The sequence below is a fragment of the Salmo salar genome, chromosome ssa17, assembly GCF_905237065.1.
Source record: "Salmo salar chromosome ssa17, Ssal_v3.1, whole genome shotgun sequence".
Lineage (NCBI taxonomy): Eukaryota > Metazoa > Chordata > Actinopteri > Salmoniformes > Salmonidae > Salmo > Salmo salar.
This window is the reverse complement of record NC_059458.1, coordinates 84,915,648-84,939,231: the sequence shown is the minus strand read 5'-3', so window position 1 is coordinate 84,939,231 and position 23,584 is coordinate 84,915,648. Positions and strand designations below refer to the sequence as shown.

General features: G+C 45.8%; 1 protein-coding gene across 1 annotated transcript in view; it reads left to right on the top strand.

Moving 5' to 3' along the window:
- Nucleotides 1-10,346: 10,346 nt before the first annotated feature.
- Nucleotides 10,347-23,584, top strand: part of LOC106598037 (tyrosine-protein phosphatase non-receptor type 12) — a 122,092-nt gene continuing 108,854 nt past the window's right edge. Inside the window, exon 1 of the mRNA XM_045698674.1 lies at nucleotides 10,347-10,792. Coding sequence (XP_045554630.1) covers nucleotides 10,694-10,792 — 99 coding nt within the window. The 5' untranslated portion in view covers nucleotides 10,347-10,693. The remainder of the gene's footprint in view (nucleotides 10,793-23,584) is intronic.

Below are 23,584 nucleotides of genomic sequence, written 5' to 3'. Positions count from 1 at the left end.
GAGGAGCACTATGAGGACATACTGTAGAGATAGGAGAGGAGGAGCACTATGAGGACATGCTGTAGAGATATAGAGATAGGAGATGAGGAGGATAATGAGGACGTATTGTAGAGATATAGAGATAGGAGAGCTGTTTGCCATGAAAAGGCCTGCATTGTGAAACACACCACTGTATCATGTTTTATAGCCTGGGGGCAGATATTTTACCCTCCACATATCAACAGCAGGCAGTTTCATGTTCACCTCTCTCTGTCTGCCTGGCTGGGAGCACCTCTCTCTGGTTGGCTGGGAGCTGGAGCTGCTATGAAAGGGTGTGTTCCGTGTTGTGAAATCTTGCAAAAAAGTATAGCATTGACCACACATGTGCAAGCTGGCACTTTTAGGAATCACCCCAAATGTACTGTAGGTTAAAAGTAGACATGTAAGGCGTCAGGAGAAAGCCGGTGGTCCTGGGTGACAGGGTTTGTGTGTGTGTGTGTGTGTGTGTGTGTGTGTGTGTGTGTGTGTGTGTGTGTGTGTGTGTGTGTGTGTGTGTGTGTGTGTGTGTGTGTGTGTGTGTGTGTGTGTGAGTGCAGGGGAGCCTCCCTCTTCTGGGCTTTGTTAGGGCTTGTCAGAGCACATTCCACTGCTCAGCTGGTCTGCCCTGTGTTCCCTGACGGCTGCATTCCTGCTTTTACACCCGAGAGAGAGAGAGAGAGAACGGGGGGATGAGAGAGGGCCACAAGGTCCCTGTTAAAGACCTTCAGTCCACGCACCCACGCACCCATACACATTTGGACACACACACACACACACACACACACACACACACACACACACACACACACACACACACACACACACACACACACACACACACACACACACACACACACACACACACACACACACAAACATACAAACACACAAACACACACGATTGTTGCTGATTACATTAGAATCATGTTGCCATATGATGAAGTGGATACTGTGCTGTGTTTATGATCTGTTATACATACAGTATCTCTCTGATGATGGACCACCAGGACATTTCTCTCTCTTCTACGTGTGTCCCTCTTCTCTCTCCTCCTCTCTCCTCCTCTCTCTCCTCCTCCTCTCTCCTCTCTCTTCTTCTCTCTCCTCCTCTCTTCTATTGCCCCTTCTACCTCTTTCCCTCACTCTTCCTCTCTCTCTCTTCTCTCTTCCTCTTCTCTACCCCCCTCTTGTCTTCTCTCAAAGAGATATGGAATATCCTCTCTCCTCCTGTCCTCTCTCTCCTCCTAACTCATCTCTCCCCTTCTCTCTCTCCTCTTCTCTCCTCCTCTCTCCCCTTCTCTCTCTCCTCCTCTCTCTCTCTCCTCCTCTCTGAGAGAGAAACAGATCCTCCTCTCAGGCTCACTGATACATTCTCACACACCTAGACATTTTTTTCATTAATTGCATTATGAAGAACATCTGAAATGTTTAATTTAAAAAACCTGTGAGAAACTATTTTCCAAGGAATTCCTGTGAAATGCATATGAATCATAAGGCTGTTAGTCTGGTTGGTTTCCTCATACTGAACTGTTGAACTGCTTCATCTGTGTTGTATAAGGAGAAGGTAACACACACACACACACACACACACACACACACACACACACACACACACACACACACACACACACACACACACACACACACACACACACACACACACACACACACACACACACGTGCACACCCATACGTGCACACCCACAGTAGACGTCTAAAGTATAAAACATTGGTCTCTGCTTCTCTCTGACTGCCTGTGTGACCTGTTTCCAGTCAACTGTGAAATGGGAGGAAGCAGCGCTTCAGTCAGCCTTTCCCCTCCACATAGTGACACATCCAACAACAGCTCTCACCTCACAGACAGACTCACTGACACACATCCAACAACAGCTCTCACCTCACAGACAGACTCACTGACACACATCCAACAACAGCTCTCACCTCACAGACAGACTCACTGACACACATCCAACAACAGCTCTCACCTCACATACAGACTCACTGACACACATCCAACAACAGCTCTCACCACACAGACAGACTCACTGACACACATCCAACAACAGCTCTCACCTCACAGACAGACTCACTGACACACATCCAACAACAGCTCTCACCTCACAGACAGACTCACTGACACACATCCAACAACAGCTCTCACCTCACAGACAGACTCACTGACACAGATCCAACAACAGCTCTCACCACACAGACAGACTCACTGACACACATCCAACAACAGCTCTCACCTCACAGACAGACTCACTAACACACATCCAACAACAGCTCTCACCTCACAGACAGACTCACTGACACACATCCAACAACAGCTCTCACCACACAGACAGACTCACTGACACACATCCAACAACAGCTCTCACCTCACAGACAGACTCACTGACACACAGACACACAGACACACACACACATACAGACAGACTCACTGACACACAGACACATATATACAACCAGACAGTGACAGAGAGAGATAGACACAGAGCTACATCCACTGCCCAGGGCTTGTAATGCCTCCTTCACCCTGACAACCCCTGTCATCTCTACACAGGTATCATTGACATCCAGGCACTTTGCATCATCTGGCTTTCTGTAACACAGAACCAAACCTGAAGCATTAACCTGAGCCTTTACAGTCTACCCTGCAGTGACTGGAGTCTATGTATGGAGCCTTTACAGTCTACCCTGCACTGACTGGAGTCTATGTATGGAGCCTTTACAGTCTATCCTGTATGGCACCTTACAGTCTACCCTGCACTGACTGGAGTCTATGTATGGAGCCTTTACAGTCTACCCTGCAGTGACTGGAGTCTATGTATGGAGCCTTTACAGTCTACCCTGCACTGACTGGAGTCTATGTATGGAGCCTTTACAGTCTATCCTGTATGGCACCTTTACAGTCTACCCTGCACTGACTGGAGTCTATGTATGGAGCCTTTACAGTCTACCCTGCACTGACTGGAGTCTATGTATGGAGCCTTTACAGTCTACCCTGCAGTGACTGGAGTCTATGTATGGAGCCTTTACAGTCTACCCTGCAGTAACTGGAGTCTATGTATGGAGCCTGGAAGCTCACATCAATGTCAGTCTTTCTAAGCTGTGTCTTTGTACAGCAAATCAGCAATCATCTTCAATCAACACGACAAGGTTGAATCCCAAACATCCTCTGACAGCTTCCTTAATGAAAAACATGTTGGACAGAAGACAGTAAACACATATTAGACAGATTGTACATCCGTGGTGACAGTGAGCATGTAACAATCATCTGGTCCTGTTCCTGTCTTACTGCTGCACTGTGTCTGCTGCTTCAATGCTTATCACAATGTAATTACACAATCACATTCCCATAGGCCACAAGTAACACTGTTATAGAGGGGCATTGGAATGAAGCTTTTTATGTGGAAACTAGGAGAAGAACTTGGTCTGAGACACGGCTGTAGATACCTACATATAGGGGGGGGCCTTGGGTTCTCCAGCCATGTCTCCGGGCTCGAGAACTACCTGGACACTGTATCAGTACTACCAAACTGAATGATCCTCTGTCCTACCACATCAGTGTTCATCAGGCCTGCTGGGTCCCTCTAACGGAGGGCACCCACTCAGAGGAGACAATGGGAACGTTTGAGTGGTAAGGCTGAAGCAACCGGCCGTAGAGGAAAGTCATGAAGGGAGGTCGGGGGAGGTGCAACTGCAACAGCTGAGAGTTGGGTATTAATGTGGTTTTCTAACAGTAAGGCTCAGATCAACATGGCAGGGTGGCCTTAGTTTATAACATGTTTTCTTCATAATGTCCAAATCAACAAGTCTCTGACCCCCATGTCTCACTTTACAAACTGAAATCATTATATAATATTTTGTGTGTACATTAAACAAATTAATTAGTGAGAGAGAGCCTCAGATATCACATTTGTTTGTATACATGAATCGCGGCAAAGTTGGTTCCTGCAGTCTAGATTCCATATTGAAACCTTTGATCACATAATTTTCGTAAAGTTCATGCAGTCGACAGGTAAGCGCAAGTCGGACAATTTTTATCCCCATAATGAAACACACTTTGAATGGCGGTGACCGACTTGACAAAACTGATCTGCTCAAACGCGCCCAATGTCTCACAGCCACTATATACCTCCATACAAGGGTCATATACACCCAGCTCATAAATGTCACAAACACAGAAATAAGAATGAGGAAGTGTATTGGAATGGAGAGCGAAATAATGAGACCGGCATCTGTAATATTCATAGGTCATGATTGCCAGTCTGCCATAGAGCTGGTGATGGAATCCCCACCAGTAGGGAGCCATATAACCCATGGTCTGCGTTCCATAGAGCTGGTGATGGAATCCCCACCAGTAGGGAGCCATATAACCCATGGTCTGCGTTCCATAGAGCTGGTGATGGAATCCCCCACCAGTAGGGAGCCATATAACCCATGGTCTGCGTTCCATAGAGCTGGTGATGGAATCCCCACCAGTAGGGAGCCATATAACCCATGGTCTGCGTTTCATAGAGCTGGTGATGGAATCCCCACCAGTAGGGAGCCATATAACCCATGGTCTGCGTTCCATAGAGCTGGTGATGGAATCCCCACCAGTAGGGAGCCATATAACCCATGGTCTGCGTTCCATAGAGCTGGTGATGGAATCCCCACCAGTAGGGAGCCATATAACCCATGGTCTGCGTTCCATAGAGCTGGTGATGGAATCCCCACCAGTAGGGAGCCATATAACCCATGGTCTGCGTTTCATAGAGCTGGTGATGGAATCCCCACCAGTAGGGAGCCATATAACCCATGGTCTGCGTTCCATAGAGCTGGTGATGGAATCCCCACCAGTAGGGGAGCCATATAACCCATGGTCTGTGTTCCATAGAGCTCTGGCCAAACGTAATGCAGTATATCGGGTGAGATTTGGGAAACATCCCGTGTCTGTTATGGTTCTGGGTTTTAAGAGCACAGCACGCTACAGAGGCTCGAGCCCCATGTGAAAAGGAAAGCATTGACTAGCTTTCATTAGAGGTCAGGCTGGATTTGTCACGTTCGTCGTAGGAATTGGACCAAAACGCAACGGGAATGTGTATGCTCATCTTATTTATTAAAGAAACGAAACAAAACACTTGAACAAAAACAACGACGAAAAACAGTCCTGTAAGGCACACAGCTTACACATGGAACAACTACCCACAAAAACCCATAGAAAAACACCCCTACTAAATAGGACCTTCAATTAGAGGCAACGAGGAACAGCTGCCTCCAGTTGAAGGTCAACCCAATAAACTAAACATAGAAATAGAAAAACTAGAATGAACATAGAAATATACTAACATAGAACATTAACCAAAAAAAAACGAAACACATAAAACAAACACCCCCTGCCACGTCCTGACCAAACTACAATAACAAATAACCCCTTTACTGGTCAGGACGTGACAGGATGAGAGAGAGAGGTGGCCAATGACGAGTCAACAACCTGAACAACTACTAGAATAATTTACTGAGGGGTATCTGGCCCTGGAACTACTCAAATAACTGACTGAGTGGTATCTGGCCCTGGAACTACTGGAATAACTGACTGAGTGGTATCTGGCCCTGGAACTACTGGAATAACTGACTGAGTGGTATCTGGCTCTGGAACTACTGAAATAACTGACTGAGTGGTATCTGGCCCTGGAACTAATGGAATAACTGACTGGAGGGTATCTGTCTCTGGAACTACTGGAATAACTGACTGAGTGCTATCTGTCTCTGGAACTACTGGAATAACTGACTGAGTGGTATCTGGCCCTGGAACTACTGAAATAACTGACCGGAGGGTATCTGGCTCTGGAACTACTGGAATAACTGACTGAGGGGTATCTGTCTCTGGAACTACTGGAATAACTGACCGGAGGGTATCTGGCTCTGGAACTACTGGAATAACTGACTGAGGGGTATCTGTCTTTGGAACTACTGGAATAACTGACTGGAGGGTATCTGTCTCTGGAACTACTCAAATAACTGACTGGAGGGTATTTGGCTCTGGAACTACTGGAATAACTGTCTGAGTTGTATCTGGCCCTGGAACTAATGGAATAGCTGACTGGATGGTATCTGGCTCTGGAACTACTGGCATAACTGACTGAGTTGTATCTGGCCCTGGAACTAATGGAATAACTGACTGGATGGTATCTGGCTCTGGAACTACTGGAATAACTGACTGAGGGGTATCTGACCCTGGAACTACTGGAATAACTGACTGAGTGGTATCTGGCCCTGGAACTAATGGAATAACTGACTGAGTGGTATCTGGCCCTGGAACTAATGGAATAACTGACTGAGTGGTATCTGGCCCTGGAACTACTGGAATAACTGACTGAGTGGTATCTGGCCCTGGAACTACTGGAATAACTGACTGAGTGGTATCTGGCTCTGGAACTACTGAAATAACTGACTGAGTGGTATCTGGCCCTGGAGCTAATGGAATAACTGACTGAGTGGTATCTGGCCCTGGAACTAATGGAATAACTGACTGAGTGGTATCTGGCCCTGGAACTACTGGAATAACTGACTGAGTGGTATCTGGCTCTGGAACTAATGGAATAACTGACTGAGTGGTATCTGGCCCTGGAACTAATGGAATAACTGACTGAGTGGTATCTGGCCCTGGAACTAATGGAATAACTGACTGAGTGGTATCTGGCCCTGGAACTACTGGAATAACTGACTGAGTGGTATCTGGCCCTGGAACTACTGGAATAACTGACTGGAGGGTATCTGGCTCTGGAACTACTGGAATAACTGACTGAGGGGTATCTGTCTCTGGAACTACTGGAATAACTGACCGGAGGGTATCTGGCCCTGGAACTAATGGAATAACTGACTGAGTTGTATCTGGCCCTGGAACTACTGGAATAACTGACTGAGTTGTATCTGGCCCTGGAACTACTGGAATAACTGACTGGAGTGTATCTGCCTCTGGAACTACTGGAATAACTGACTGGAGGGTATCTGGCCCTGGAACTACTGGAATAACTGACTGGAGGGTATCTGGCCCTGGAACTACTGGAATAACTGACTGGAGGGTATCTGGCCCTGGAACTACTGGAATAACTGACTGGAGGGTATCTGGCTCTGTATGTTGTCTATACCACCTCTCTCTCTCCTTCCGCTCTCACTTTCTCACTCAGAAATGCCACTGTTTCACACTCAATTAAATTCAATTAAAATCAAAGGGCTTTATTGGCATGGGAAACGTTTTTACATTGCCAAAGCAAGTGAAATAGATAATAAACAAAAGTGACATAAACAATAAAAAATGAACAGTAAACATTACACTCACAAACGTTTCAAATGAATAGAGACATTTCAAATGTCATATTATGTCTATGTACAGTACAAGTAATGATCTTTTAGTTTTCTCCTGTTTTCTCAGAAGTGCCAGTAGGGTTTTACTGAGCATGTTGGGAACACTGAGGGAATGCTGAAGGAATCGTGACCTCATCTCTGTGAGATGGTCATCGCATTGCCCACACGTCTTTCCCTGCAGTGAATGACGAGCAGATAGACGTCTGGAAATGCAGAGTAATAACTATGTATGTACTATGACTGAGATATGTGGTTGTCTCACGTAGCTATCTGAAGATAAATGCACTAACTGGACGTCACTCTGGATGAGAGCGTCAGCTAAATGACTCAAATCTAATAGCCTACTGTCAATGTGCAAATTACAAATGACGGACACCTTGTTCCCAATATAGTGCCCTACCTCAGACTAGAGCCGCGTAGGGATATCTGGTCAAAAGTAGTGCACTATAAAGGGAATAGGGTTTTGAGACAGAGCCAGTGTAATTAAAATGTTTCCAAATATCATAAAATGAGGAAAGAGTATCAGGTGGGTGAGAAGAACACAGCGGGACAGAAGAAGTAACGTTTGTTTTCTTTAAAAGCTCGAGAACTGAGCTACTACTATCCTGCTCTCTGAATTCAAACAGCCACTCATTGGACATGAGGGGACATGAGGGGACCTGAGCGTTCCGCCAGGCTTCGCCCCTGCCAGTGTGTGTCTATAAGCCAGGCTAGCTGGCTCCTCTACAGCTTGGTCTCCTCTGCCCCCCCCCCAGACTAGCCTGAATGGGGGTTTTGTTGTCATTTATAAAGCCTGAGGAAAAATAGGAGGGCTGGTTCCTTTTGGAGGCAGCTCTGACCATGGTGCTGCTTGAGTGTTTCTTGGATGTCAGGACGAACTGCTACTGAGAGGAATTAATCATGAATAAGCCTCTATTTAGCTCTTTAGTCTGGTGATGATTCAATTCAGAATATAAATCCGCCATGATTCCTGTGTGACAAACACTGCAGGCTGAAACTCTCCCTGTGAGTTTGTAGGCTACTGAACATCTTGTATATATTTAAACATAAATACTATTACAAATAAATAGTATTTATGCAAATACAGTACAACCTTTTCACAGCGCCCGGTGAAGAACACAACGTCCATTATGAAAACACATGTAGGACGGTCAGTCTACCTTTGCAGAGTTGTGAGATAGTTGTCCTGTTTTAGCAGTAGCAGCAGGCCAGTCTGATGATGAATTCAATCACGGTCCCTCATTTGTGCTGAAAATGTATCATGTGAGACAGTGAGAATTTTTTATTTGTTTTATTTTGTTTAAATGTATGCACTCTACTGTACATTGCTCTGAATAAGAGCGTATGCTAAAAATGACACACAAATTATTTATTTTTAAATACAGCTTGGAATCAAACCAGGGTCTGTAGTGATGCCTCTAGCACTGAGATGCAGTGCCTTAGACAGCTGAGCCACTCGGTAGCCCAAATTAGAATTACAATATTTCTAAACTAAAGTCATGTTCTAAACAGCTCTGAACTAGACATGAGACAAATCCTATGAGAGTTCTAACTATGAGTGTACAAGTTGTTGGCAGAAATATGCAGCTCACAAATGGTTTACTGTGCTTGTTAGACCTATTAGTTTTATTGTGCTGTTACGCATGTAGATGATTAGAACTCTGTGGAGCACGGTCATTACAGCAATATGATACAAATAACCTTAGATGGAAGTGCTCAATGCATATTTATACACAATCACACGCACACATTCAGGCATGCACACACCCACCCACACATACATACACACCCACTCACACCCACTCTGTAATAATACAGAACATGTTTGACCCCAGAGCAAAAATATCATGTGTAGTCAGTAAATCACATGATGGGTAAGATGAAGTAAAGATTGCAGACAGTTATAAAGAAAACAAATAAATAAGGCAAAATGAATCTCCATGGAAACAAGAGAATGGCGATGTATTTCTTTACAGACTGTCAGTCAGTGGGAGGTAGCTCATAATGCCTTGTCATGCTAACACAACTACCAAATCTACAGTTATTCAAAAGGGAAGTTGGGCAAGTTACGATTGACCTAGGATATCCCCTGAGTTTACCCCACAGCGTCCGTTACAATGGGAGGAGGGAGGACCCAGTGAAGCCTCTCAGAGGGGTCTGTCTGTGACATGAAAGTGACTGGTTGAGGGGGAAGACTTTGAAGTAGCTTGTCGAGGAGATCTGTAAACAAACAGGAACTAGACCCAGGCTGTTTTTCATTCCCCTGCATTAAGAGTGGTTCAGGGGTGTGTGATGCCATCCTCCTTCATATGCTGTCTTTTTGACACCCTATCCCAAATAATACATATAATATAGCCTACAGCAGAGACAAATAGTAAATTAGTGCACATGTGCTTTTAGATTTAACCTGTGTCCTCGTGTTACAGTACAAAATGAATCTGTCTCTCAAGTGACGTGAACGTGAGCGAAAGAGTGGTGTTTGTAAGAGAGAGGGAATGCACTGCCTGGCCTTTAATTTCTTAACCTCTACAGGTCAAGAATGCTTCCTGACACTGTGGATGCCTGTGTATTGAGATCACAGAGGAAGACCCATTTAGACAGAAAAGAGAAGGCTGAGGACACAGACCCATGTCCATGCCCATGCCCAGGCAACTGTATCATTTTAACCACATGAAAGATTGGTATTTTTCTTCATAATCATTTCACAATATAGGGGAGAACTCTATGCACCAATCCATTGTAACAATTGCATTACAGCAAAACCTAAGTAGGAAGCGCTAAATAGAATTTAACCAATGAGAGAGAAGAACAGGAGACATAGTGATTGACGGGAGCGTCGCCCACTTAATTTATTCACATTTTAGATTGACGTAACCTATTAACCAATCACGTACTAATTTCTTGAAGCTACGGACCAATTACAGTAAGCTATTTAGTGAAATGGGCGTTAATGTTTCCAAGTGGCTTTAGGGCGACCGCAGTCGGTGTATTCTTGTATCTGACTTGTGAATGTGGCAACGGCGAGTCAGGGAGGGGTGAACCGGTGTTTGGATTTTTATATTCAAGTAACGATAGCGAGTTTATGGTCATAGCTTGTGATATATATTTAGAAACAACAACGGAATCACGATTTTTGTTTTGACTATTATTGTCTAACCCGAAGAGAATATGAAAAATAACATGGGGCGGTAGGGGACATTGAAATGATTATCTGCGAGGATTCATAGCACAAGCTGTTTCTTTTTTTTCGTTTTCCCCACTTTGGATTTATTTTACATACCGTGGGAAAGCCGGAAAAGCCGCCGGACAGCGGGCCGAGAGGATGGACCAGGCGAATATCCTGAGAAAGTTCATCCAAGGGGTCTGTGTTATGCGAGAAGGGGACCAGAAAGGAGAGGATAACTTCGGCAGTGACTTTATGGTGAGACCAGCCAGACATCCTTCCCTTCTCCCTCTCTGAACACACACGAGCAGTTCTAACCTGTTTCTCAGCGCTAACCGACACATAGGTGATGTGTCGACTGTTTAGCTTCAACACAATGGATTCATGAGTTTTCAGTCGATAGTGTCTCTGTCTGCGTTCGTTTTTTGTTCCTCGTGATGCTTCCTTTTGGCTTTTCCCGTGTGAGCGCTCCCTGCTAGGCGGCTTGCGATGCCATCCTGGGGGCGGAGGGACACATTTCTCATGCAATTCCCTCATACAAATCTCCAGGCTTGTAATATAATGCGGCCTAGCATTGTCACCTTTAGAAATGTGCATATTCCCTCTCTTCTAATCGGAAAGCTAAGAGTTTTTCAGTACAGTACTTTAACGGTATACAGTTAAGTAATATAGGCGTGGGTGCTAGGCGTCCCAAACCAGCCACGCGAGTGTAGTAATCGATGCGCTCTTGACTTTACGTTAGCAAGAGCTAACGTTAGCTGGTTACCTAGCTTGTCAAGCATGCCTGTCAAACTCACATTTCGTACCACCATGGCCTAAAATCTTGATGAACATGCTTGCTCGCTGCATGTTTTGAATATTGACAGTTTGATTGGCAGACATCGATTAACTCAAGACCAGAAAGCTTTGTCAACTTCCCACCAGTAGGCTAGCTAGTTAGCATGAGCCGAGTTGGCAATCCTGCTTTTCATCTTATTAATAGCAGGAAATAATTTGCTTGGTAGATTGCTGTATTCAATGGAAATACAAAACTGTTTATAAATAGACTACCTTATTTATCAGAAATACAAACTGGAATGCGAGCATACCAGACATTGCTAACTGGGTGGCTAGCTGGCTAACTTTTCCCCAGTCCCACTCCCTAGCTACTTCTTTGTCCATGACATCCGATTTCGTGTTTCTCAATATATTGGTATTGTATTCTCCACATCATATTCCTGATATTCCATAGCTGACATCATCAATCTGTATTCGTATCAGTTATCTGAGGATTTTGGGTTGAACAGAAAACGGGTTGGTATGTGGTGATGATCTGTCTGGCCTGTCCCAGCCAGTCAACCAGCTATGTCGGTGGGGTCTGAAATAGGGAGTTTACGGATGTTGCGCAAGGAGCATGGACAGTGCGAAATTAGGATTGTGAAAGGAAGTGGTTTATAGCAGGGTTTCCCAATCTCTTCCCTGGGCCGCCCCTCTGGGTGCAAGTTTTGGGTTTTGCCCTAGCACTACACAGCTGATTCAGATGATCAAACATGATGATGAGTTGGATATTTTAATCAGTTGTGTGGTGTTGGGTGAAAACCAAAACGTGCACCAAGAGAGGAGGAGGGGGGGGGGGAGAGAACACTAAATCAGACTTCACCTCTGAAGTGATCGAGGTACACCAAATATGCTCTACACAGGACCAATAGTTTTCCAACGGTCACTGTCTGAGACTAATGGGAAACCCTGGTTTATACGACGATATGCTCCACCTTTGTCTATGATTTGTAACTACATATTGTTACTACACATGCTCAAGGTTGTTTCTAACTTTTTTCATTCCAATCCTCCCATTAAAATAGGAATGCAGTCTGACAAGATGTTAGCATCACTTGGAAGGTTAATGATTTTTAGGTTCGGCTGGCCGACATATGACCACCACCCCCAACATATTATCTTTTTTTACCTGGAACATTTTGGTGCTTTTGTCCACTCGGTCACTTCTAAATTCTCCCCTAGCCTTGGTCCTGTTCTGACTGGCTAGATGTAACTAACTTATCACCCAATGACTGATTGTATTGGCAACAACTAAAAATCCAATACCCTGTGTGACAGAGGCCTGTTCAGTATTGACACGTTAATGTGTCTGCAAAGCAGAATACCACAGTAATCCACCACATGCAAATTAATACCAACAGTGGTTTAGACTTTTTATAAGCCTGAGGCGCTTGATAGTGGGTTGGTAGTGCACTACTTTTAACCAGGGCCCATAGGGTTATGGTGAGAAGTAGGGGACTAGTATGTAGGGAATAGGATGTCATTTCCCATACACCCTAGGGTAAGTTGGAGGGGCGGTGGCAGGGCCCAATTACACATGACATACCTACTACTGTATTTAACTGCCACTAGCCTCAGAAAGCAGAGGTGATTCTAAGACACCAGCACACTCTGGAAAGCATGGGTGTCTGGAAATGGCCACCAGTAACAATGTTTCTTTGTGAGACTGTCATGTTCAATGTCAGTCAGCATTGCTTGATCCTAGCAAGCACTAAAAAGAATGTAGGCTAGGGAGGCTACATAGGGGCTAACTGAGACCCTTTTATGATGTAGTGCTAGCCTGGGGTTTATCTTCTGGCCAATCAAAATGAACCTGAGTGAGCTCTGTCTGTCATAGCCAGGGGGCAGGAAGACAGGAGAAGATGACATCCAGTGCTGGAGCTGTTGTTCATCACAATATGAGGCCATTTTTGAGGCTAAGTGTGTCATTGTGTTATCTGATCTGACAACCTTGACACCACTGCCAACAGAGAGTGGATGGGGATATGGAAGGGAGATCCTGGCTTTGGCATTATGATGGACAGACGGCTGAGATCAGGATCACAGGCCTCTCAATATATTATTCACACCCAGACCCGACCCGTATGACCGAGAGACCCGACCCGTATGACCGAGAGACCCGACCCGCCTACCTACCCACATCTGCTGCAGTGATCAGGAGACGAGTTCCCTGACATCTACAGCAGGGATTTCAATAGTGAGGCGGGCCACACCAAATCTGGGTTAAATCTCCTACTTTCTGTCTACAGTAGTACCACCCTCACTACCATTAAACCAGTGTAGAACTAGACAAGAGGCTATACCAGCTAGACGAGAGGCTATACCAGCTAGACGAGAGGCTATACCAGCTAGACGAGAGGCTAGACGAGAGGCTATACCAGCTGGACGAGAGGCTATACCAGCTGGACGAGAGGCTATACCAGCTAGACGAGAGGCTATACCAGCTAGACGAGAGGCTATACCAGCTAGACGAGAGGCTATACCAGCTAGACGAGAGGCTATACCAGCTAGACGAGAGGCTATACCAGCAAATAAAGCCCTGTCTGCCAGTACCACCCTAACTACCATTAAACCAGTGTAGAGCTAGACAAGAGGCTATACCAACTAATAAAGCCCTGTCTCTGGAAGGTTTAAGTGTGATATGAATCACTATGTTCATAGCCCTGTGAGACATGTAGTCATTTTTAAAGGGAAATGTCATGCTGAGCACTAGGCATTTTAGGCTTGGGAAGGAAGGCCCCTTTTCAGTGGATTAGTTGCAGGGAGCAGGCTAATGCTGCTCTTCTTAATCTGAATAGATTTGTTTTTCGTAGTGTGTTTGTGTACACTAACATGCTGGCAGATGGATTGAGCTTTATTTTTTAGGAACTCCTGAAAAACAGGCTGCAGTTGAACAACTACAAAGGCTGGCATCTGTGAGAAGTAGACTGGCTAGCTAGCTACAGTGTGTGAGAGATTCTTCATCTGTGAGAAGTAGACTGGCTAGCTAGCTACAGTGTGTGAGAGATTCTTCATCTGTGAGAAGTAGACTGGCTAGCTAGCTACAGTGTGTGAGAGATTCTTCATCTGTGAGAAGTAGACTGGCTGGCTAGCTACAGTGTGTGAGAGATTCTTCATCTGTGAGAAGTAGACTGGCTAGCTAGCTACAGTGTGTGAGAGATTCTTCATCTGTGAGAAGTAGACTGGCTAGCTAGCTACAGTGTTTGAGAGATTCTTCATCTGTGAGAAGTAGACTGGCTAGCTAGCTACAGTGTGTGAGAGATTCTTCATCTGTGAGAAGTAGACTGGCTGGCTAGCTACAGTGTGTGAGAGATTCTTCATCTGTGAGAAGTAGACTGGCTAGCTAGCTACAGTGTGTGAGAGATTCTTCATCTGTGAGAAGTAGACTGGCTAGCTAGCTACTGTGTGTGAGAGATTGCATTCCGGTGACTCCAGCACTTAGCACATGATTCAGGAGCTCTTGCACCCTACCCCACATATTTGTCAAGCTCCTATCATCACACATGCTGAGCAGGGAGGAAGCTCCCCTGTTACACACCGGTATAGAGAGCCCCATATATCTCCTCTATAGAGAGCCCCATATATCTCCTCTATAGAGAGCCCCATATAGCTCCTCTATAGAGAGCCCCATATAGCTCCTCTATAGAGAGCCCCATATAGCTCCTCTATAGAGAGCCCCATATAGCTCCTCTATAGAGAGCCCCATATAGCTCCTCTATAGAGAGCCCCATATAGCTCCTCTATAGAGAGCCCCATATAGCTCCCCTATAGAGAGCCCCATATAGCTCCCCTATAGAGAGCCCCATATAGCTCCCGTATAGAGAGCCCCATATAGCTCCCGTATAGAGAGCCCCATATAGCTCCCCGTATAGAGAGCCCCATATAGCTCCCGTATAGAGAGCCCCATATAGCTCCCGTATAGAGAGCCCCATATAGCTCCCGTATAGAGAGCCCCATATAGCTCCCCGTATAGAGAGCCCCATATAGCTCCCGTATAGAGAGCCCCATATAGCTCCCGTATAGAGAGCCCCATATAGCTCCCGTATAGAGAGCCCCATATAGCTCCCGTATAGAGAGCCCCATATAGCTCCCGTATAGAGAGCCCCATATAGCTCCCGTATAGAGAGCCCCATATAGCTCCCGTATAGAGAGCCCCATATAGCTCCCCTATAGAGAGCCCCATATAGCTCCCCTATAGAGAGCCCCATATAGCTCCTCTATAGAGAGCCCCATATAGCTCCTCTATAGAGAGCCCCATATAGCTCCTCTATAGAGAGCCCCATATAGCTCCTCTATAGAGAGCCCCATATAGCTCCTCTATAGAGAGCCCCATATAGCTCCTCTATAGAGAGCCCCATATAGCTCCCTCTATAGAGAGCCCCATATAGCTCCTCTATAGAGAGCCCCATATAGCTCCTCTATAGAGAGCCCCATATAGCTCCTCTATAGAGAGCCCCATATAGCTCCTCTATAGAGAGCCCCATATAGCTCCTCTATAGAGAGCCCCACATAGCTCCTCTATAGAGAGCCCCACATAGCTCCTCTATAGAGAGCCCCACATAGCTCCTCTATAGAGAGCCCCACATAGCTCCTCTATAGAGAGCCCCACATAGCTCCGTTATAGAGAGCCCCACATAGCTCCGGTATAGAGAGCCCCACATAGCTCCGGTATAGAGAGCCCCACATAGCTCCGGTATAGAGAGCCCCACATAGCTCCGGTATAGAGAGCCCCACATAGCTCCGGTATAGAGAGCCCCACATAGCTCCGGTATAGAGAGCCCCACATAGCTCCGGTATAGAGAGCCCCACATAGCTCCGGTATAGAGAGCCCCACATAGCTCCGGTATAGAGAGCCCCACATAGCTCCGGTATAGAGAGCCCCACATAGCTCCGGTATAGAGAGCCCCACATAGCTCCGGTATAGAGAGCCCCACATAGCTCCGGTATAGAGAGCCCCACATAGCTCGTAGAGGCCCCCATAGCTCCGGTATAGAGAGCCCCACATAGCTCCGGTATAGAGAGCCCCACATAGCTCCGGTATAGAGAGCCCCACACAGCTCCGGTATAGAGAGCCCCACACAGCTCCGGTATAGAGAGCCCCACACAGCTCCGGTATAGAGAGCCCCACACAGCTCCGGTATAGAGAGCCCCACACAGCTCCGGTATAGAGAGCCCCACACAGCTCCGGTATAGAGAGCCCCACACAGCTCCGGTATAGAGAGCCCCACACAGCTCCGGTATAGAGAGCCCCACACAGCTCCGGTATAGAGAGCCCCACACAGCTCCGGTATAGAGAGCCCCACACAGCTCCGGTATAGAGAGCCCCACACAGCTCCGGTATAGAGAGCCCCACACAGCTCCGGTATAGAGAGCCCCACACAGCTCCGGTATAGAGAGCCCCACACAGCTCCGGTATAGAGAGCCCCACACAGCTCCGGTATAGAGAGCCCCACACAGCTCCGGTATAGAGAGCCCCACACAGCTCCGGTATAGAGAGCCCCACACAGCTCCGGTATAGAGAGCCCCACACAGCTCCGGTATAGAGAGCCCCACACAGCTCCGGTATAGAGAGCCCCACACAGCTCCGGTATAGAGAGCCCCACACAGCTCCGGTATAGAGAGCCCCACACAGCTCCGGTATAGAGAGCCCCACACAGCTCCGGTATAGAGAGCCCCACACAGCTCCGGTATAGAGAGCCCCACACAGCTCCGGTATAGAGAGCCCCACACAGCTCCGGTATAGAGAGCCCCACACAGCTCCGGTATAGAGAGCCCCACACAGCTCCGGTATAGAGAGCCCCACACAGCTCCGGTATAGAGAGCCCCACACAGCTCCGGTATAGAGAGCCCCACACAGCTCCGGTATAGAGAGCCCCACACAGCTCCGGTATAGAGAGCCCCACACAGCTCCGGTATAGAGAGCCCCACACAGCTCCGGTATAGAGAGCCCCACACAGCTCCGGTATAGAGAGCCCCACACAGCTCCGGTATAGAGAGCCCCACACAGCTCCGGTATAGAGAGCCCCACACAGCTCCGGCATAGAGAGCCCCACACAGCTCCGGCATAGAGAGCCCCACACAGCTCCGGCATAGAGAGCCCCACACAGCTCCGGCATAGAGAGCCCCACACAGCTCCGGCATAGAGAGCCCCACACAGCTCCGGCATAGAGAGCCCCACACAGCTCCGGCATAGAGAGCCCCACACAGCTCCGGCATAGAGAGCCCCACACAGCTCCCGCATAGAGAGCCCCATATTTCCCCTCCTCCATGTCCTCCTCCATGTCTGCATGCTCAGTAAGCCCCCAGTCACCATGGTTATAGGAAGCTGGCTAGTTAGCATAGCGATGTGCTCCTGGGTAATCAGCTTGATGAGGTGGAGATGACAGGGGAGGAGAGCTGCTATCCCAGCACACACATGTACACACTAGGGGTATAACGGTTCACCAGGTATTGCGCTTTTTGGGTCACGGTTCAGTTACGGTACAGCGACAAAATGAAATGCCAACAGTTACTCTAGTTAGATAAATTAAAAATCACCCTATTTGTGACCCACAACCAGGTTCTGTGACATCATTCACTATGTCCCTGGCGTTGTCTGTCTGTTGGGACATCATTCACTATGTCCCTGGCGTTGTCTGTCTGTTGGGACATCATTCACTATGTCCCTGGTGTTGTCTGTCTGTTGGGACATCATTCACTATGTCCCTGGCGTTGTCTGTCTGTTGGGACATCATTCACTATGTCCCTGGCGTTGTCTGTCTGTTGGGACATCATTCACTATGTCCCTGGCGTTGTCTGTCTGTTGGGACATCATTCACTATGTCCCTGGCGTTGTCTGTCTGTTGTGACATCATTCACTATGTCCCTGGTGTTGTCTGTCTGTTGGGACAAGGATTGTTATGTTGGGCCTCTCAAGTAGAAGTCTAAAAAGTTGGACCAGTTCTGAAATGGACCTGGGGCTTTCCCAACCAGACAAACATGCATAAATCCATTTTTCAATATAGAGACCTGTTCCGAACGGACCCGAGGACGTCCAGTTCTGTATAGACATGGTTGGATCCGAGGTGGGGGAAGCAGCAGAAAAGTCCCTGCTGATACAGCGCTAGGGAGAACAGGCGGAGGAGGGGCCTTGCGGTGCGTCCCCTGAGTGACTAACACAGGAGCATGGAGGGAGAGACAGACAGCAACCAACCACCACTTAGTCAGCTAGTGTGTTGGTTTGATCACCATTCCACACCTCTAAGGTTAAACAGTGATCAGAGCACTACAGTGTTTCTCTTCCCTGTTTTAGTTGATATAGGTTTAGATTAGTAATCTCTCTGTGCATAGTGTAATCTCTCTGTGCATAGTGTATTCTCTCTGTGCATAGTGTAATCTCTCTGTGCATAGTGTATTCTCTCTGTGCATAGTGTATTCTCTCTGTGCATAGTGTATTCTCTCTGTGCATAGTGTATTCTCTCTGTGCATAGTGTAATCTCTCTGTGCATAGTGTATTCTCTCTGTGCATAGTGTATTCTCTCTGTGCATAGTGTAATCTCTCTGTGCATAGTGTATTCTCTCTGTGCATAGTGTAATCTCTCTGTGCATAGTGTAATCTCTCTGTGCATAGTGTATTCTCTCTGTGCATAGTGTATTCTCTCTGTGCATAGTGTAATCTCTCTGTGCATAGTGTAATCTCTCTGTGCATAGTGTATTCTCTCTGTGCATAGTGTATTCTCTCTGTGCATAGTGTAATCTCTCTGTGCATAGTGTATTCTCTCTGTGCATAGTGTATTCTCTCTGTGCATAGTGTATTCTCTCTGTGCATAGTGTATTCTCTCTGTGCATAGTGTATTCTCTCTGTGCATAGTGTAATCTCTCTGTGCATAGTGTATTCTCTCTGTGCATAGTGTATTCTCTCTGTGCATAGTGTATTCTCTCTGTGCATAGTGTAATCTCTCTGTGCATAGTGTATTCTCTCTGTGCATAGTGTATTCTCTCTGTGCATAGTGTAATCTCTCTGTGCATAGTGTATTCTCTCTGTGCATAGTGTATTCTCTCTGTGCATAGTGTAATCTCTCTGTGCATAGTGTAATCTCTCTGTGCATAGTGTAATCTCTCTGTGCATAGTGTATTCTCTCTGTGCATAGTGTATTCTCTCTGTGCATAGTGTAATCTCTCTGTGCATAGTGTAATCTCTCTGTGCATAGTGTATTCTCTCTGTGCATAGTGTATTCTCTCTGTGCATAGTGTAATCTCTCTGTGCATAGTGTAATCTCTCTGTGCATAGTGTAATCTCTCTGTGCATAGTGTAATCTCTCTGTGCATAGTGTATTCTCTCTGTGCATAGTGTAATCTCTCTGTGCATAGTGTATTCTCTCTGTGCATAGTGTATTCTCTCTGTGCATAGTGTATTCTCTCTGTGCATAGTGTATTCTCTCTGTGCATAGTGTATTCTCTCTGTGCATAGTGTAATCTCTCTGTGCATAGTGTATTCTCTCTGTGCATAGTGTAATCTCTCTGTGCATAGTGTATTCTCTCTGTGCATAGTGTAATCTCTCTGTGCATAGTGTATTCTCTCTGTGCATAGTGTAATCTCTGCCTCCATGTGAGGTGTAGGTGTGCAGTGTAAACACATGAGTGAGGACAGGAAGACTGTCCTGCTGGAGGTAATGCATCACCACTGCCATGATAATCTGACGCCTGCTCAGCCCTGCTGGGCCTCGCATACAAATCCATCAATATGACCTTCAGAGAAGGTGTGTCTGGGGTCGCTGTGCACGCCAGAGAGTAGGTGTGAGGATTCTTCCTCTGTGATACTCACTACTGACTGTGAGATTATGGTAGTGATTACATGAACCACAGCCTTAGTGCTGAAAATAGTGCTGAGCGATTTAAACAGGCTGAAATAAAAAAAATCCCTGAAATGTTCCATAAAGCACCAAAAGCTTATTCATCTCATTTATTTTGCACAAATGTGTTTACATCCCTGTTGGTGAGCATTTCTCCTTTACCAAGATAATCCATCCACCTGACAGGTGTGGCATATCACGAAGCTGATTAAACAGCATGATCATTATGCAGGTGCACCTTGTGCTGGGGATAATAAAAGGCCTCTTTTAAAATGTGCAGTTTTGTCACACAACACAATGACACAGATGTCTCAAGTTTTGAGTTAGCATGTTGACTGCAGGAATGTCCACCAGAGCTGTTGCCAGATAATTGGATGTTCATTTCTCTACCATTAGCTGCCTCCAGCTTCGTTTTAGAGAATTTGGCAGTACGTCCAACCGGCCTCACAACAGCAGACCACGTGTAACCACACCAGCCCAGGACTTCCACATCCACCTTCTTCACCTGCGGAATCTTCTGAGGGGGGGTGGGGTGGTGTGTGAGGTGCTAATGAGTATTTCTGTCTGTAATAAAGCCCTTTTGTGGGGAAAAACTAATTCTGATAGGCTGGGCCTGGCACCCCAGTGGGTTGCCCTCCGAGGCCCACCTATGGCTGCACCCCTGCCCAGTCATGTGAAATCCATCTATTATGGCCTAATAGATTTATTTCAATTGACTGATTTCCTTATATGAACTATAACTCAGTAAAATGAAATTGTTGCATGATGCGTTTTCTATTTTAGTTCAGAATACTTTCCCTTCTCTCTTTCCCTTCTCTCGTAGATGTTTATCTCCCCCCCCCCCCATGTCAAACACAATGACTGTATACACGGAGTATACCAAGAACACTTTCCTAATATTTAGTTTCACCCCCGTTTACCCTCAGAACCGCCTCAATTCATTGGGTCATGGACTCTACAAGGTGTCGAAAGAGTTCTGGCTCATGTTGACTCCAGTGCTTCCTACAGTTGTGTCAAGTTGGCTGGATGTTTCTTTGCGTGGTGGACCATTCTTGATACACACAGGAAACTGTTGAGTGCGAAAAACCCAGCAGCGTTGCAGTTCTTGACACTACACTAACCGGTACACCGTTCAAAGGCACTTAATTATTTTGTCTTGCCCATTCACCCTCTGAATGGCACATACACAATCCATGTCTCAATTGTCACAAGGCTTAATCCTTCTTTAACCTGTCTCCTCCCCTTCATCTACACTGGTTGAAGTGGATTTAACAGGTGACGTCAGTAAGGGATCATATCTTTCACCTGGATTCACATGGTCAGTCTGTCATGGAAAGTGTTCTTAATGTTTTGTGCACTCAGTGTATCCTGTATATCAGTAAGGAGTGGGGGGAAAGTTGCTTGTGCTTTGATAAGCAAACCAAAGGTGGCATTAACAATAAGTCATTCAATAATTATGGAACTTTTAAAAAGCCTATTTCACACCATAGCGTGCTGAATTTGCAAGTTAACTTTTCTTTCATTTGGATTTTGGAAATGTGACTTACTCGCCCATGGATTGATGGTCCAGTATTGTTTCAATTAAGAGTTGGGAGTTGGATTAGCTATGTGCAACATGCACACAGTTCCATGCCTGCTAGCGTTAGCAGCAGCTGAATGAGCGATACCCACCGTCCTGGTACTGATGAAGCCTGAGATGGAATGTGAAGCTAACTGAAGCTGGTTAGCTTTAGAAAACCCAGAGTAGATGTAGCTTGCTTCATAGGATGCCCTCTCTGGAAACAACAGGTGTGTGTTTATTTGCTGAAATGTGTGCAGATACCCGGCTATTAAAAGGGACAGGTGGCTATTTCAGACTGCGTTTGAATTGAAGTTTTACGGTATTTCCGCTGTGCAAGTGATTAGAATTCAGTGTGTGTGTGTGTGTGTGTGTGTGGACGTCAGTGTGTCGTTGGAAGCTTTAGTAGGATCAAAGCTGACCCATAAAGTTAGAACAGTCCCAGAGCCTGTTGGAGCTCTACGGATTCTAATCCCCAGGAAATGATGCTGTAATGCCCCTCTGTCTCTCTAACCACTTGCCCCTTGTTTGCTCCGTGGGTTTCCTCATGATCGTACAGAAAGTGTCTGTGAGATGGAGGAATGTGAACTCATTCACTAAAGTGTATTAATAGATGAATGGGTGACTAGGCTGAGGTCTATTTGGATGTTTGTTGACCTAGTCTTAGTACAGAGTACAGTACTGGTCATCTATTTGACAATCCAGACAGGAGGGAAGGAGCTAGATAGAGGGGATAGACCAGGCCATTAGACTGTCTGTGTGACCTCCAGCACCCTCTTCCTCCTGTTCCTTTCAGCTTTGATGTCTGGGCCAGTGTGTCCTCTCATGATTTCATTCATTTCTTATAAAACACAGTAGCACACATACTGATGCTGTGTGTTAGAGTGTATGTGTTTATTGCCTGGGCTTTGTGTGTCTGTCTGTCTGTCTGTCTGTCTGTCTGTCTGTCTGTCTGTCTGTCTGTCTGTCTGTCTGTCTGTCTGTCCCTCCCATACCGACTGAATGGATATTTAGATGGTAAATATTAACTATATTCTACTGTATAGACCTGACTGAGTGGATGTTTAGATGGTATATTTTACTATATTCTACTGTATAGACCTGACTGAGTGGATGTTTAGATGGTTAAATATACTATATTCTACTGTATAGACCTGACTGAGTGGATGTTTAGATGGTTAAATATACTATATTCTACTGTATAGACCTGACTGAGTGGATGTTTAGATGGTATATTTTACTATATTCTACTGTATAGACCTGACTGAGTGGATGTTTAGATGGTTAAATATACTATATTCTACTGTATAGACCTGACTGAGTGGATAGTTAGATGGTATATTTAACTATATTCTACTGTATAGACCTGATTGAGTGGATGTTTAGATGGTATATTTTACTATATTCTACTGTATAGACCTGACTGAGTGGATGTTTAGATGGTTAAATATACTATATTCTACTGTATAGACCTGACTGAGTGGATAGTTAGATGGTATATTTAACTATATTCTACTGTATAGACCTGACTGAGTGGATGTTTAGATGGTTAAATATACTATATTCTACTGTATAGACCTGACTGAGTGGATGTTTAGATGGTTAAATATACTATATTCTACTGTATAGACCTGACTGAGTGGATGTTTAGATGGTTAAATATACTATATTCTACTGTATAGACCTGACTGAGTGGATGTTTAGATGGTTAAATATACTATATTCTACTGTATAGACCTGACTGAGTGGATGTTTAGATGGTATATTTAACTATATTCTACTGTATAGACCTGACTGAGTGGATGTTTAGATGGTTAAATATACTATATTCTACTGTATAGACCT